This window comes from Hibiscus syriacus, unplaced genomic scaffold (genome assembly GCF_006381635.1).
Source record: "Hibiscus syriacus cultivar Baekdansim isolate YM2019G1 unplaced genomic scaffold, ASM638163v2 tig00110627_pilon, whole genome shotgun sequence".
Taxonomy (NCBI): domain Eukaryota; kingdom Viridiplantae; phylum Streptophyta; class Magnoliopsida; order Malvales; family Malvaceae; genus Hibiscus; species Hibiscus syriacus.
The window spans coordinates 622,582-636,639 of NW_024062804.1; the positions used below are offsets into that span (position 1 = coordinate 622,582).

The window sequence follows — 14,058 nt, forward strand, 5'->3', positions numbered from 1 at the left end:
CCATATGGACAAAAATAAATGTCTACAATATGCATTAATCTTCAGTCTTGAATATAATATGATCTAATGTTAGTTTTTTTTAGATTGTGCGTATAAGGGAAGATTTTGATTTTTTTTCTCCTATTAAATTATGATAATTTGTTATACATTATTTTTCATTTTTAGTTTTATTTTACATATTTGAGCTTTGATGTAGTTTTTAATAAATATTTTATTTTTTTATGAAATGATATTTTTATTATTATATCATGTTTTCTCTATTAAATTTTTTTTTCTTTCTATGATTATATTTGACATTATCTTTTCAATTAAAACTTAATTAATTTATTCTAATTTAAATTTTTAATTTTAATATATTAATAAATACTCGTAATTATATTACATAAATCATATTTATATTATGATAAAACTAATTATCATAATTAAATTATTTTATATTAAAAAGTTTAGTCATAAATGAACATATCCGGATATTGCTCCAAAAATTCGTTGCCCGTTTTCTAAGGCCATCTCTTTATACTATTTCTCATGGATTTTATTTCCCGACAAGGACACGATGTGTTCTGTAACGCCTACGTGGCACTAAAAGGAAAACTTTACTGCCACTCGGCAGAAACGTAACGATGAGGTGGCCAAATCCAAACCCTTATTAATCGGATAAGGTCATCGCACCGCTGATATTCAAACGAAACGCATGTTTCTGTGTACATAGAACGTGGTAAACTGAATTCCTCACAACCGCCTCCGCCAAGGGCATTGACCTTTCCACGTCAGCTTTAGATTTAATTTAACCATTAATAGCGTGACACGTAAAGTAGTCCCTTCCCTTCCAGGAAACCGAAACCGTTAAGGCAACGTATATTTCAATATATATGAAATTGCTTTTCTTTCAATTCCATCCGATCCTTTTCCAAAGCTAAACGGGAATATATACCATCGGATCACGCCATGGAGACCGCAGGCATTGTTTGCAGGACGGTTTCAGGGCTTCCGGCGGCTAGGGTTGATATTGGCGGTCGGTTTTCCGGGGAGTTGAATATTGGTGTTGGAGGTTCCAGGGTTTCAGTTAGGTCGAGGATTAAATCTTGCCGCAGATTGAGTTTCCAGTTTTCTGATTTAGGGCGTGTCCAGTATTATGCAGCGCCTAGCGGTGGTTGTGATGCCGGTGGCGTTGCCACGAAAAAAGGCAAGGGAAAAAGCACTGAGATCAGGAGAGTCAAGGAGAAGTTGAAGCTTATGAAGAGATTATCTAAGGATTTGTCCATGCTTCCTCATCTTGCTGCGGGCCAGGATATTAGGATCGGATTGGCCGCTGAAGTTAAGGTGACGATGATTCAGGTAAAGAGATTAATTTTCCTTTTCTGTTTCTACTTCTGACTTTTGTGATTGGTTTGATCCTGATAAAATAGTTTACTTTCTCTTTAATTGAACTGTTATCCTTTCTTTCAATGAGAATTTTTTAGAAAAAATGAATTAGGATTTTTGTGGTCTATTGGATTGAATTTGAATCCTCAAATCCTGTTTTTTTACAGGAAGCAAGTAATGTTTTGTTGGCACAACTGCAAAAGTTGAAATTAGAACAAAAGGAGTTAAAGAGAAAATTGAAAGAGGGACAAGCCCAGCTCAACGCAACTTTGGGGAAATCAGAATCATCATCGTCTTCCTCTGAATCAAGTGACAGCGATTGTGGAGAGGTAGTTGACATGAAAACCCTAAGAAGTAATGCTTTGAAACCATCCCTAGAGACAGAAGCACCAACTGACAATGCCTTGGAACGACCCCAAGAGATAGAAATAGAAGCAGCACCAATGGTGGCAGAGGAATCAATATTAGCTAACTCACTTTTGGAGCTAGAGAACTCGGATTCTAGCCCCAAGATTCGAGTTCGAGTTCCTCTTATTGATGGTGAATGTTGCAGCTTAAATAGCTTCAATGCTGACCACAGCAACAGCGGGACATCAACCAAGAAGATTGAAGTTTGCATGGGTGGAAAGTGTAAGAAGCTGGGAGCTGCTGCCTTGTTAGAAGAGTTTGAAAAGAAGGTAGGTGCAGAAGCCACCGTTGCTACCTGCAAATGCATGGGGAAGTGCAGGACAGCTCCAAATGTGAGAGTCTCCAACACCCAAAGAGAAAGTGCTTCAAGAATCAATGAAGACTCTGTTAGGCTTGGGATTAATCCAACATGCACTGGCGTCGGGTTACACGACGTTGATCTGATCGTTGCATATCTTTTATGCAAGGACATAGATAATGAATGCTTGATGCTATCATCTTGAGTCTTCGTTTTGTTTCATTCTTCTATGATGATAGCTACGGATTAGTGTGAATAGGAAATTATAGTTAATGTGCTATAGGATCTAGCTGAAAATGTAAAAATGCTTTTATCTTTCGCTTTTCAGTAGTAATGTCAAATGCCAGATTGAAATTTTAGGTTGTTTCAAAATTTTATCATTTCCCTCTTTCTGCTCTCATGTAGGTTATCCTTGTCCCATCAATAATAGGGATAATATGGGGGCAATCGTCCTTCAAATTCTTATATATATTTATTCTATTAATCTATTTTCACTTCGTTTCTCCTAAAATTTTGCTAAAATTCTGGTACCTTCATAAAATTTTAGTTCTGACCTTTACATAAAATTCTGCGATTGAACTTTACGACCTTGGTCATTAGCTAAAAGAAAACCATGTCCCAAGAGACACCACTTCATTACCTCCGCTCAGGCAGCAGGATCCTCCGTTTCTAAATCTTTGGGGGATAACATAAGATGTCTTGATAAATGCTAAAGATGCTTGCCTTATGAAATTCGTATCAGACAAATACTATACAGATTACAAACACATGTAAACTCGAACACTTGAGATATTCTAAAGAAAAACAAAATTCAGCCGAAAGCAGGTTAACTGCTAAAAAATGCTAGATTTCATAGATTTATTGTCCAACTACAGGGATTGATAGAACAAAGCTCCAGACACATGTCAGATTACATTGGTCAGAGGTTCTCCGAAAATGATTTTGCGGTTCCAAGAAGCACATATAATTTCTTCTGCGCTGCTCTTTTTCCTTTATGTTGTTTGGTTCCTTAAGAACTGTGTGATGCCACAAGCATCAGAAAGATGGAAAAACACAGATTTTATTCCGTAGAATGCTGCTCCGACTGTTATGACTGCCTGACAAGCATAAATAGAAGATATTAAGGTACATAATCTTCTGGTTTTGGATTAGAATAAATTTCACACGAATCGAAAAGCACATTAGTTACATCTAGCATGAAAAACTCCCTTTGCCCCCCTCTGATGAATATTGATTCCCTGAACTAGTAATGCATCAGTATGAGCAGTATACTAAGTTTTTAGAAATGTCACTTATTTTTATGTATATATTCTCTGGTAACTAATATGAATCTGATTCCATTCTTCCACTAGTATACAGCAAAGAAAGGATTCTAACAGAATAGGCAGGTTAAAACATTTCATTAACAAAGACATGCAGTTTCAACATTAAATTAGAATCAGAATACTTCAACTAGCATAAGAAAAATAATGGGACATTGAAGAAATATTTGGTTTTTCCCCTAGTAATAATAGACTTATGGACTCTCTTCCTACAGGAATACAATTATCATTAAGCAGACAACTGAGACAAGTAAATATTTATTAGCGGAAATAGCTGCACAAACCAATCCAAAATGCAACAATGTCAAAGAAATTACCTCTTCATTCTGTATAAAGCATTTTGCACGTTTTCCCATCCTCAACTAACTGATTAATAGCATCCCTCAATTTCTCATAATCTTCCAATTTATTATAAACCTGATGAGAAATTCTCACATATCCTGTAATAAACCCATCCTTATCTCTAACTTCCTCTTCCCCGTCCTTGGAAACCTGATGAAAGATTGGAACTTCGACCCCATAATGATCTCGCAAATGCGACCTCAATGTCACAGCATCCTCCTCACTATTAAGACACAACCTCGAAGGCAAACCAACCATAATCATCGCAGCAGACATCTCTGGAGGAGTTCCTAAATTTGTCCCCCAAGACTCCGCCAACATCTTCCCCATCTTCACCACTTCATCATGGTTCCTCTTCATTATCCCATCAATCCCACCTTCGAACCTGTTAACAAAGTCCAAAACTGAAGGAACCACTAGCTGAGAACTATAATCCCTAGTTCCGATCCAGGAGCTTTCAATTGGCAATCCATTTCCATACTCGTGTGAAACAACAGGGTGATGCAAATCAGATGATGAAGTTGAATTTTTACAATACAGAAATGCTACAGAAGGCGGGCAGAAAAACCACTTATGTAAATTGCTAACATAAAAATCGGCTCCAACTTCTTTGACATCTACTTTCACGCTCCCAATCGCGTGTGCAGCGTCTACAAAAACCTGCTCTATTCCTTCCGCCCTACAAATCCTAACTAATTCTTTTACCGGAATAACAACAGATGGCATTGATGTAATATGATCGATAATCGCTAACCTTATCTTTCTACCGTTGGACTTTCCTTCCTCGATTGATTTTTTGAATTCTGAAATGATTTCTTCCTCTGAATTTACTGGGAATGGTAGCCGTACCTCGATAACGGAGCCACCGGCGCGAGTGACATACGCTTGAATTGATTTTTTAACGGCCTGAAATGCGCAGTGGAGCATTAAAACCGTGTCGTTTTTCTGGAACTTCCCTTCGGCGAAACTTAGGCCGATCCGTTGGAGGACGATGGCAGCGGCGGTTGTGGCGTTATCGACGAGGGAGACCTCGTCGACGTGGTCGGCGTTTATGAGGTCCTTTATGATTTTCCGTGACGCCGTTATTCCGTCACGGAGGGTATTGAAGTAAAAGGCATCAGGTTGGCAGAGGAACTGCAGCTGCCAATGGCGTTGGGCAGTGAGAACTGAGCCGGGACAGCTACCAAAACTCCCGTTGTTGATGCGAGCGACACGTGGCTGGTGGTGAGAGAACTCGTCACGGGTATCCGACTCGGTAATAAACTTGGAGGAAAGTTTGGGTTTTTTGGAGCTGCGGTGAGCCGACTCACCGTTTCTAGGGTCCTCGTGCTGCATCGGCGGAGATTGGGCGCGAATGAAAGAAAAATCTAAGGAAATTAGGGTTTTGTCGTGATAATGGGCATGATATTAAGAACTCGACAGTCGGCACAGCTCCCAAACAGTACGAACTCAGTGCCCTTTTTTGTTTGTATTTATTTATTTATTTATTTCTTGATACAGTATTCGTATCGTATCCATTGAAAGAGTGGGACCGGAAATCGTAAGATAACGTTAATGGCTGATAACGATACGTCGTCGTTTCATTACCCAAAAGTGTTTATAAACGTAGCCGTAAGATTATGTGACTATACATTTGGGGAATATAAAAGCTAGGGGTCAAGAGTGTGACACGTAGAAACAAGCGATCAAGCCAGCAGGGCAAAATGAACCATTACGGTTGGTTCAAATGGAAGGGTGGGGTTGTTCGGTTGTGCGACGGTTAAAAAACGGCGTGATTAACAAGTGACTGGTTAAAATTTACACCAGTTTTATTATTGTTGTGCATAACAAAATCTGTAAAAATTATCTAAAACATCATTATTTCTATCGGTTTTGTTATTATTTTGGTATTTTACCGAATTTTTTAACAAAATCGGTAAAAACGCTACCGGTTTTGTTATTGTTGTGCATAATAAAAACGGTAAAAATTACCGAAAACATTATTATTTCTATCGATTTTGTTATTATTTTGGCATTTTATCAGGTTTCTTAACAAAACCGATAAAAGCGCTATTAGTTTTGTTATTGTTGTGCATAACAAAACCGATAAAAATTACCTAAAACATCATTATTTCTATCAGTTTTATTATTATTTTGACATTTTACCAGGTTTTTTTAACAAAACCGGTAAAAGCGCTATCAGTTTTTACCGGTTTTGTTATTGTTGTGCATAACAAAACTGGTAAAAATTATCGAAATCATCATTATTTTTACCGATTTTGTTATTATTTTGGCATTTTATCGGGTTTCTTAACAAAACCGATAAAAGCGCTATTGGTTTTGTTATTGTTATGCATAACAAAACCGGTAAAAATTATCTAAAACATTATTATTTCTACCGATTTTGTTATTATTTTGGCATTTTATCGGGTTTTTTTAACAAAATCGATAAAAAACGCTACCGATTTTGTTATTGTTGTGCATAACAAAATCGGTAAAAATTACCGAAAACATCATTATTTTTACCGGTTTTGTTATTATTTTGGCATTCTATCGGGTTTCTTAACAAAACCGGTAAAAATATTATTGGCTTTGTTATTGTTGTGCATAACAAAACCGGTAAAAAAATACCGAAAACATCATTATTTCTACCGGTTTTATTATTATTTTGACATTTTATCGGGTTTCTTAACAAAACTGGTAAAAGTGTTACCGATTTTGTTATTTTTTTTATCGGCTTTGTTATTGTTGGACATTTTACCGGAAATGTTAAAAAACATTGATGTTTTACGTAGAAATAATAATGTTTTAGGTAATTTTTACCGGTTTTATTATGTCCAACAATAACAAAATCGGTAAAAATAGACTTTTTTTAATGACAAAATTAGTAAACAAAAAGATTTATATCGATATATTTATACTGGTAACATTGCAAATTTACCTATTACATTATAATTATCGGTTTCGATGTTTTTGGGATTGATACAATTTTAAATGTATCGACACTTTATGCGTGCACCTCCTTGGATATTCATTTTGAAAAAAAGTGTCGACACAAACTTAAAACGTGTCGATACATTATGTAAACCTATTTTCTCATAAAACCGATATATTTATACCAAGTACATTGTAAATTTACCTATTGCATTGTAATTATCGGTTTCGATGTTTTTGGGATCGATACTTTTAATAAATGAATTGACACTTTATGCGTGCACCTCGTTTGGCATTCATTCTGGACAAAATGTATTGACACTTTTTAAATTTGTTTCGATATATTATGTTGACATATTCTATCAAAAAACTGGTATATTTATATTGGTTACATTGTAAAATTACCTATTACATTATAATTATCGGTTTCGATATTTTTGGGGTTGGTACTTTTAGAAAATGTATCGACACATATGTTTACCTATTCTCTCACTAAACCGGTATATTTTACCTATTACTTTATAATAATCGGCTTCGATGTTTTGATGATCGATACTTACAATAAATGTATCGACACTGTTTTGGAAACTTTATGTTTGAGAACCATACTGGACAAAATGTTGGAAACAAATCTTTGTGTTTACTAATTTTATCATTAAAAAAATCTATTTTTACCGGTTTTGTTATTGTTGGGCATAACAAAATCGGTAAAAATTACCTAAAACATTATTATTTCTATTTAAAACATTAATGTTTTTTAAAATTTCCGGTAAAATGTCCAACAATAACAAAACCGGTAAAAAAATAACAAAATCGATAGTGTTGTTACCGGTTTTGTTAAGAAACCCGATAAAATGCCAAAATAATAACAAAACCGATATAAATAATTATGTTTTCAGTAATTTTTTTGGTTTTATTATGCACAACAATAACAAAATCGATAGCGTTTTTACCTATTTTGTTAAGAAACCCAGTAAAATGTCAAAATAATAACAAAAACGATAGAAATAATAATATTTTCGGTAATTTTTACCGATTTTATTATACGCAACAATAACAAAACCGGTACTATTTTTTTTAGTCATATATTTAGCGCCGCACGTGAGAATTTCCGTGGGTGCGCAATGGAAATCCATTATGGATAGATCGATGACAATGGCAATGGGCTCTGTTTCTCGTGCTCCTTTAGATTAAGCCCCGAAAAACCAACACAGAAACGGAGAAGAAAGAGTTATATTTAAGGAGAGTCAATAGATTGTGGAGGTTCCAAGTCCTCGATAATTCAAATAAAAAAGGCTCTCCTTTCTTTCTTATTCCGTCTCATATCAGGTATGAAATTTCCTTGATTTTGTATTTTATTTAAAAAAAGCCCTAGATTTGATCTTTTTAGTTTTAAATTTTTTATTATAGGCTGGAATTTGGAAGAAGGGATTGTATCGAAGCTTGAATTGAGGGGAGATAGCCGAGGGATCAAATTCGCTTCTTTGTTTTTTAATCATGCCGGTTGAATTGTTGAGACTTGTGAGTTTTTTTTAATCATCTCTGTTTATGGGGTTTCTATCGGCTTTTTCTGGTGAACATTGCGTTGAAGTTATTATTAAACGTTTTAATCCTGTACGTTTGATTCATTCCAAGGGTGGAATTTGATTGGCGTTATATTCAATTAAAGGAGATTTTCAATTGCAACGATGGATTCTCTTTCGTCTAAACCTGATAAAAGTCCAATTGCTCCTGCCCCTCCCACAGTCTCCCCTGTAGCACCTAGATTTCCTCCATCTAATTTACAGCAAGATCAGATCCCTTCATCTTCAATAAAATATCCCGCTATGTTATCACCGGCAAATGGATTCAAAACGGGAAGCCCTGTTTCCCATCTGAGCACTCCCCCTGCCCCCCCTGTATTTATATCACCAGTCCAGCCTGCTGCTGTGCCTTTCAGAACCTCTCCTGCAACTCCTCAGCCAGTTGCTCTCTCATCAGCCTCATCTTTGCCCACATCTTCACCTCCATATTTTTCAAATGGGTCAGTGGAGCTGCAACATCAACTTCCCAGTGCTATAGAGGAACTTGTGCCCGATGGAAAGTCACCATGCGTTTTATTCTCAGCTCATAAGGTATCTCTTATTCTTTGAGGAATGAAATGAGAAGCTGAAGTATTTTATTTATTTATTTTAATGTCCCTTTTCTAAGATTTTGCTATCAAAGTCTTGAATTTCTATTTCAGATTTTATGATTATGCACATATTATTATATTTTACAACCTGTTTATCTTTGCAGTTATATGCACTATTTCTATCTATAATTGATTTCCCCTCTTCCTTTTATTTTGTGTATCAGGTGTTGAAACACAAGAAACAAGCAAATGTGCCTAGTTTAGGTTTTGGAGTATTGGTTTCTCCTGGGAGGGAGACTTCACTAGGTCCTCAAGTGGTACAACGGGATCCTCATCGATGCCATGATTGTGGAGCTTATTCGAATATATATTCCAACATACTAATTGGCTCAGGCCAATGGCAGTGTGTAATCTGCGGGAATCTAAATGGAAGTGAAGGTGAATACATAGCATTGAGCAAGGAAGAGCTTCGTAATTTTCCTGAGTTGTCATCACCTTTGGTTGATTTCATTCAAACAGGGAATAAGAGACCAAGTTTTGTTCCAGTTACTGATTCGAGAACTTCTGCACCTGTGGTTCTCATCATTGATGAATGTTTAGATGAGCTGCACCTTCAGCATTTACAGAGCTCCTTGCATGCATTTGTTGATTCACTGCCACCAACAACAAGAATTGGAATCATTTTGTATGGTCGTGCAGTATCAGTCTATGACTTTTCAGAAGAATCCGTTGCTTCGGCTGATGTGATTCCAGGTGGCACTTCACCAAGTCAGGAGACCTTGAAAGCATTGATTTATGGAACGGGTATATACCTGTCTCCTATGCATGCTTCAAAAGAGGTGGCACACCTGATATTCTCGTCATTAAGGCCATACAAGTTGAATGTTCCAGAAGCATCAAGAGATAGGTGCTTGGGTACTGCTGTTGAGGTTGCTCTGGCTGTTATTCAAGGACCATCTGCAGATTTTTCTCAAGGTGTAGTTAAAAGGCCAGGTGTTAACAGCAGAATCATTGTGTGCGCTGGTGGACCGAATACTTACGGCCCTGGATCTGTCCCTCATTCTTATACTCACCCTAATTATCCTCATAAGGAAAAAAGTGCATTAAAATGGATGAAGCATCTTGGTCGTGAGGCCCATCAACAAAACACAGTGGTTGATATTCTCTGTGCTGGAACTTGCCCTGTAAGGGTTCCCGTGCTGCAGCCTCTTGCAAAAGCTTCAGGGGGTGCTTTTGTTCTTCATGATGATTTCAGTGAAGCCTTTGGTATTAACTTACAAAGGGCGGCTGCCAGGGCTTCTGGCTCTCATGGTTTGTTGGAGATACGCTGTTCTGATGACATTCTTATTACTCAGGTTGTGGGTCCTGGTGAAGAGGCTCATATTGATACCCATGAAACCTTTAAGAATGATATTTCTCTCTGTATTCAAATGCCGAGTGTTGAAGAAACACAATGCTTCTCTATATCGATGGAGAATAAGCAGGACATCAAGAGTGATTTCGTTTTTTTCCAGTTTGCCATTCAATACTCAAATGTTTATCAAGCTGATATAACTAGAGTGATTACTATCAGATTGCCAACTGTAGATAGTGTTCCAGAATATCTTCAAAGTGTTGAAGATGAGGTTGCTGCTGTCCTAATTGCCAAGAGGACTCTCTTGGGAGCAAAAATTTATTCTGATGCAATTGATATGCGTACAACAATAGATGAAAGAGTTAAAGACATTGCTCTAAAATTTAGTTCTCAATTGCCGAAGTCAAAGCTTCATCGGTTCCCAAAGGAAATATCTGTACTACCAGAGCTTCTATTCCATCTTAGGCGTGGCCCATTGCTGGGAAATATAGTTGGTCATGAGGATGAGAGATCTGTACTGCAGAATTTGTTTTTGAATGCGTCCTTTGATCTTTCACTTCGCATGGTTGCCCCCCGCTGTCTAATGCATCGGGAAGGAGGCACTTTTGAGGAATTGCCAGCTTATGATCTTGTCATGCAGTCTGATTCAGCCGTTGTTCTAGACCATGGTACAGATGTCTTCATTTGGTTGGTATGTAAAGTAAACCATCTTTTAGCTTAGTCTTGTATATCAGCTAGCTATTCAGCTATAGTTGCTTCTACGTTGTTCATCTTTGACTGTGGAGTCTGGCACGCATGTTTAGTGTTCAGAATTGTATTTCTTTCTGTAATATAAAGCCACGGTTTAAAAATGATGATGGCCTGGTTTAGGGGGAACTTGAAGCCTTTCTTGTGTGAAGCTATTCGTGACTTGCTAAATGTAGAAAGTAGCTACTTCATCCGTCTAACATGTATATTGACTTTGTAAATTATATGCATACCCTGTGATAATCTAGCGCTGGATGTCTGTATTTCCTTTTTCACTGCTCTACTGCATGTATGTGTTTGCATGGTATGTTATGAGATACTGGTGGATTACTTCGCTTGAATTGTATTTAGAAACTACATCTTATTATTTACTTATTTTATGGGACAATATTGAACATCTTCCTCTAAACTGCTGGCTCAGGGAGCTGAACTTGCAGCTGATGAAGCAAGAAGTGCTGCAGCCTTGGTAGCTTGTAGAACATTGGCTGAAGAGCTCACAGAGTTACGATTTCCAGCTCCTCGGATCCTTGCATTCAAGGTTTTTGTTCTCTTGATTTGCCCCACCTTTTATTAAATGTGCATTGTTGTGGGTCCCCCCTCTACATCTTCTTCTTCTTAACCATTAGAGAAAAAAGAGCCTAATGATCTGGTTTTGTTGCAGGAGGGGAGCTCTCAGGCTCGATATTTCGTTTCTCGGTTGATACCAGCACACAAGGATCCTCCTTACGAGCAGGTAAGAGAGAAAAATGATAATGAGAAAGCCTTTTCAGTTTTAGTCAGAAAACAATTAAGTAGGGTGTGAAACTTGTGCAGGAGGCAAGGTTTCCACAGCTTCGAACCCTTACAACAGAACAACGGATGAAACTGAAAAGCAGTTTTATTCATTTTGATGATCCCAGCTTCTGTGAATGGATTCGGAGTTTGAAAGTAGTGCCACCTGAACCAGTCTAAGAGATGTTTTATGTTAAAAATTCCTCGAAGGGAGTCCCAGAGAGTTGCATCCAATCATATCATTTATTGGATATTTCTACTCTTGCTTTTGTTCTTCTCCTGGTGAAGGGAATGTACATGTTATTCATCTTTCTGTTTTTTTTTAATTATTTTTCTCTTTGATAAAGTTATCATCTCATTTATGCTTCAAATAAACAGCTATACTTGATAGTAACTATAAAGTTTAACATTTTTGTCACATTTGGTAGAGAGCAATAGCTTTTTTCTTTCTTTCATAATAAACCACTCGTAGGATGGGGAAAAGTGCATTGCAGGGGAAGGCAAAGGCTTGAGGAGAGGGAAAAGAGGATGGAGATGGAAAAGTAAAGAGAGAGAGCTGCTGCTCCAGAAGGAATAAGAATGAACAAGCAAGAGAGGAAAGAAGGGTAAGATCATATATTTATATTCATATTAGAAAATGTGTTAGAAAACAACTGAATTGCCGAATAACATAAATTCTTTCCTATATAATCAATGAGCTAACAAATAACAAACAAGTCATTGAACTTGAAGCGCTGCTCCTTGATTCAGTTCATCACCATCAAGAATTCTCTCCATTATTTGATTGACAGCACTTCCTCGAGCCTATAGTTTTGAAAGACAAATATTTCAACACATAGTCAAAACCATCCAAGTCCTAAATTCAATCTGCAAATTACTGACCCCCTAACCTTTACTCCAATGACAATTGTTGTTTTCAGCTTTACAAGCTCACCTAATCTTAAGGACCCCTTTTTATCATCTCTAACAATGACCAATGGTACCTTTTTTGATTTATCATCTCTAACAATGATCAATGGTACCTTTTTTGATTTATCATCTCTAGCAATGATCAATGGTACCTTAATGGCTGGCATCCGTTCAATTACATCGTTAACACCAATTGCAAATTGTTGCTAATGTCACAAATGTTGTAATCATATAATAAAACCACAAGGTTGCTCAAACTAAAATCAATAAACCATTAAGAAATCAAACCTTAAGCCACACTTTTTCAGGCAAGGAGTTACTAGCCAATACTCTCGCCAAGTCAATCCTCTGTTCATTCAAGTAGTCGTATTAGAAAAGGGGGCAAGAGGGTGGAGGCATTAGTTTATTTATAGATATTATGTTTGAATCGTTTGCCTCTGGATTGATTTAAGCACATGAACAAGTCGTTCTCTTTCATAGCAACTGTTAAAACCCCAAATAAACAAAAACAAAAAAGGTAAAAAAATCAAATGACTCACAATATATAATGATAAAAATGAGTATACATGCTCTTGGTGTTGAGGAACGGAGCCATCTTGAATGTTGCTTTTGGCGGCCTTGTTTCGAGACGGCATGACTCTTTTTCACAGAGTTTGCTCGCAATTTGTTCGATGAAATGTTGGAGAGAATTGTATATTTAAAGAAAGAGTAAAAGAGATTTGAACTTTATGTTTATGGTGGATAAATACACATTAGCCCATTTATGTAGTTATCAAGTTAATAGGCCTAAGCCTACAAGGCAACGTTGAGATCTGATTTTCATTCTCTTGGCCCAACTGGCCCAATTGATATCATATTCTCTTTGTAACATCTCAAATATCGGATTAGTGACTAAAGTGTAAGAGTTTTAAACTTGGTGATTAAATTGTGATAAATTGAAAAGTTTAGGGACTTAATTGGAATTTCTTTGTGTAAGATGGATTAACAAAAATTAAATGTTGGAAGGACAAAAATGGTCTTTAGGCAAGAAATGAATTTAAAATTCATTTTACAATATATTTAAGCAAAGAAATGGAAAAGGAAGAAGTATATGGAAAGTTGGTTTATTTCTCTTCTTCTTTCTTTAGCCGTGAGTTTCCATTCCAACGATGAGTTCTTTACAAGTTGATTTTCTCTTGAATTTTAAGTTTGGTTTTTGGTCTTTGAGTGATACATAAGCTTAAGGAAAGCTTAATGGTGTTTAAAACTAAAAGATGGATAAGTTATGGGGGAATTTGTAAGGAGGGTTTTTGAGTGAATGGATGAAAAATGTTTATGAATTGGATTTGAAAGTCATATTTGACTTGTCAAGGGTCTAATTAAGAAGTTAGAAGTATTAGAAAGGATTAAGAACATGTTTGAAAGTATGGTGTGATTTTTTAGATTCAAGTATTGAAGTGGGATTTTGGATGTTAAGGAATATTAAAGTGATATATGTTAGTCTTAATAAGTGTATTTGAGTTTAATGACATGAAAG

General features: G+C 36.5%; 4 protein-coding genes across 5 annotated transcripts; 2 read left to right on the forward strand and 2 right to left on the reverse strand.

Moving 5' to 3' along the window:
- Positions 1 to 888: 888 nt before the first annotated feature.
- Positions 889 to 2,446, forward strand: LOC120136398 (diacylglycerol O-acyltransferase 3-like). Its single transcript, XM_039152443.1, has 2 exons — positions 889 to 1,338; positions 1,533 to 2,446. Exons 1-2 carry the CDS (start codon positions 949 to 951, stop codon positions 2,274 to 2,276), a joined length of 1,134 nt encoding a protein of 377 aa, XP_039008374.1. The 5' UTR covers positions 889 to 948; the 3' UTR covers positions 2,277 to 2,446.
- A 324-nt stretch (positions 2,447 to 2,770) lies between these two features.
- LOC120136396 (L-cysteine desulfhydrase-like) lies at positions 2,771 to 5,225 on the reverse strand. 2 transcript variants are annotated; one of them, XM_039152441.1, is made up of 2 exons: positions 3,711 to 5,225; positions 2,771 to 3,164 (listed from the first exon to the last, which is right to left on the reverse strand). In XM_039152441.1, exon 1 carries the CDS (start codon positions 5,068 to 5,070, stop codon positions 3,715 to 3,717), a length of 1,356 nt encoding a protein of 451 aa, XP_039008372.1. In that variant the 5' UTR covers positions 5,071 to 5,225; the 3' UTR covers positions 2,771 to 3,164; positions 3,711 to 3,714. The 2 variants fall into 2 exon arrangements, with proteins under 2 accessions (XP_039008372.1, XP_039008371.1); XM_039152440.1 differs by having other exon boundaries at positions 2,771 to 3,168; positions 3,711 to 5,224.
- A 2,554-nt stretch (positions 5,226 to 7,779) lies between these two features.
- Positions 7,780 to 12,051, forward strand: LOC120136350 (protein transport protein SEC23-like). The gene is made up of 7 exons (XM_039152401.1): positions 7,780 to 7,977; positions 8,059 to 8,169; positions 8,284 to 8,762; positions 8,986 to 10,806; positions 11,284 to 11,400; positions 11,524 to 11,595; positions 11,676 to 12,051. The coding sequence occupies exons 3-7, from the start codon at positions 8,337 to 8,339 to the stop codon at positions 11,811 to 11,813; spliced, it is 2,574 nt and encodes an 857-aa protein (XP_039008332.1). The 5' UTR covers positions 7,780 to 7,977; positions 8,059 to 8,169; positions 8,284 to 8,336; the 3' UTR covers positions 11,814 to 12,051.
- Positions 12,052 to 12,350: 299 nt separating this feature from the next.
- Positions 12,351 to 13,177, reverse strand: LOC120136375. Its single transcript, XM_039152420.1, has 4 exons — positions 13,109 to 13,177; positions 12,831 to 12,890; positions 12,524 to 12,748; positions 12,351 to 12,437 (listed from the first exon to the last, which is right to left on the reverse strand). Exons 1-4 carry the CDS (start codon positions 13,175 to 13,177, stop codon positions 12,351 to 12,353), a joined length of 441 nt encoding a protein of 146 aa, XP_039008351.1.
- Positions 13,178 to 14,058: the final 881 nt, after the last annotated feature.

Coding starts and splice junctions, on each gene's coding strand:
- LOC120136398 (XM_039152443.1), top strand. CDS start 949: ATGGAGACCGCAGGCATTGTTTGCAGGACGGTTTCAGGGCTTCCGGCG. Junction 1,339..1,532: donor TTAAGGTGACGATGATTCAG/GTAAAGAGATTA, acceptor GTTTTTTTACAG/GAAGCAAGTAATGTTTTGTT.
- LOC120136396 (XM_039152441.1), bottom strand. CDS start 5,070: ATGCAGCACGAGGACCCTAGAAACGGTGAGTCGGCTCACCGCAGCTCC.
- LOC120136350 (XM_039152401.1), top strand. CDS start 8,337: ATGGATTCTCTTTCGTCTAAACCTGATAAAAGTCCAATTGCTCCTGCC. Junction 11,401..11,523: donor CTCGGATCCTTGCATTCAAG/GTTTTTGTTCTC, acceptor GTTTTGTTGCAG/GAGGGGAGCTCTCAGGCTCG. Junction 11,596..11,675: donor AGGATCCTCCTTACGAGCAG/GTAAGAGAGAAA, acceptor AAACTTGTGCAG/GAGGCAAGGTTTCCACAGCT.
- LOC120136375 (XM_039152420.1), bottom strand. CDS start 13,177: ATGCCGTCTCGAAACAAGGCCGCCAAAAGCAACATTCAAGATGGCTCC. Junction 12,749..12,830: donor CTGAAAAAGTGTGGCTTAAG/GTTTGATTTCTT, acceptor TTGTGACATTAG/CAACAATTTGCAATTGGTGT. Junction 12,438..12,523: donor CAATTGTCATTGGAGTAAAG/GTTAGGGGGTCA, acceptor TCAAAACTATAG/GCTCGAGGAAGTGCTGTCAA.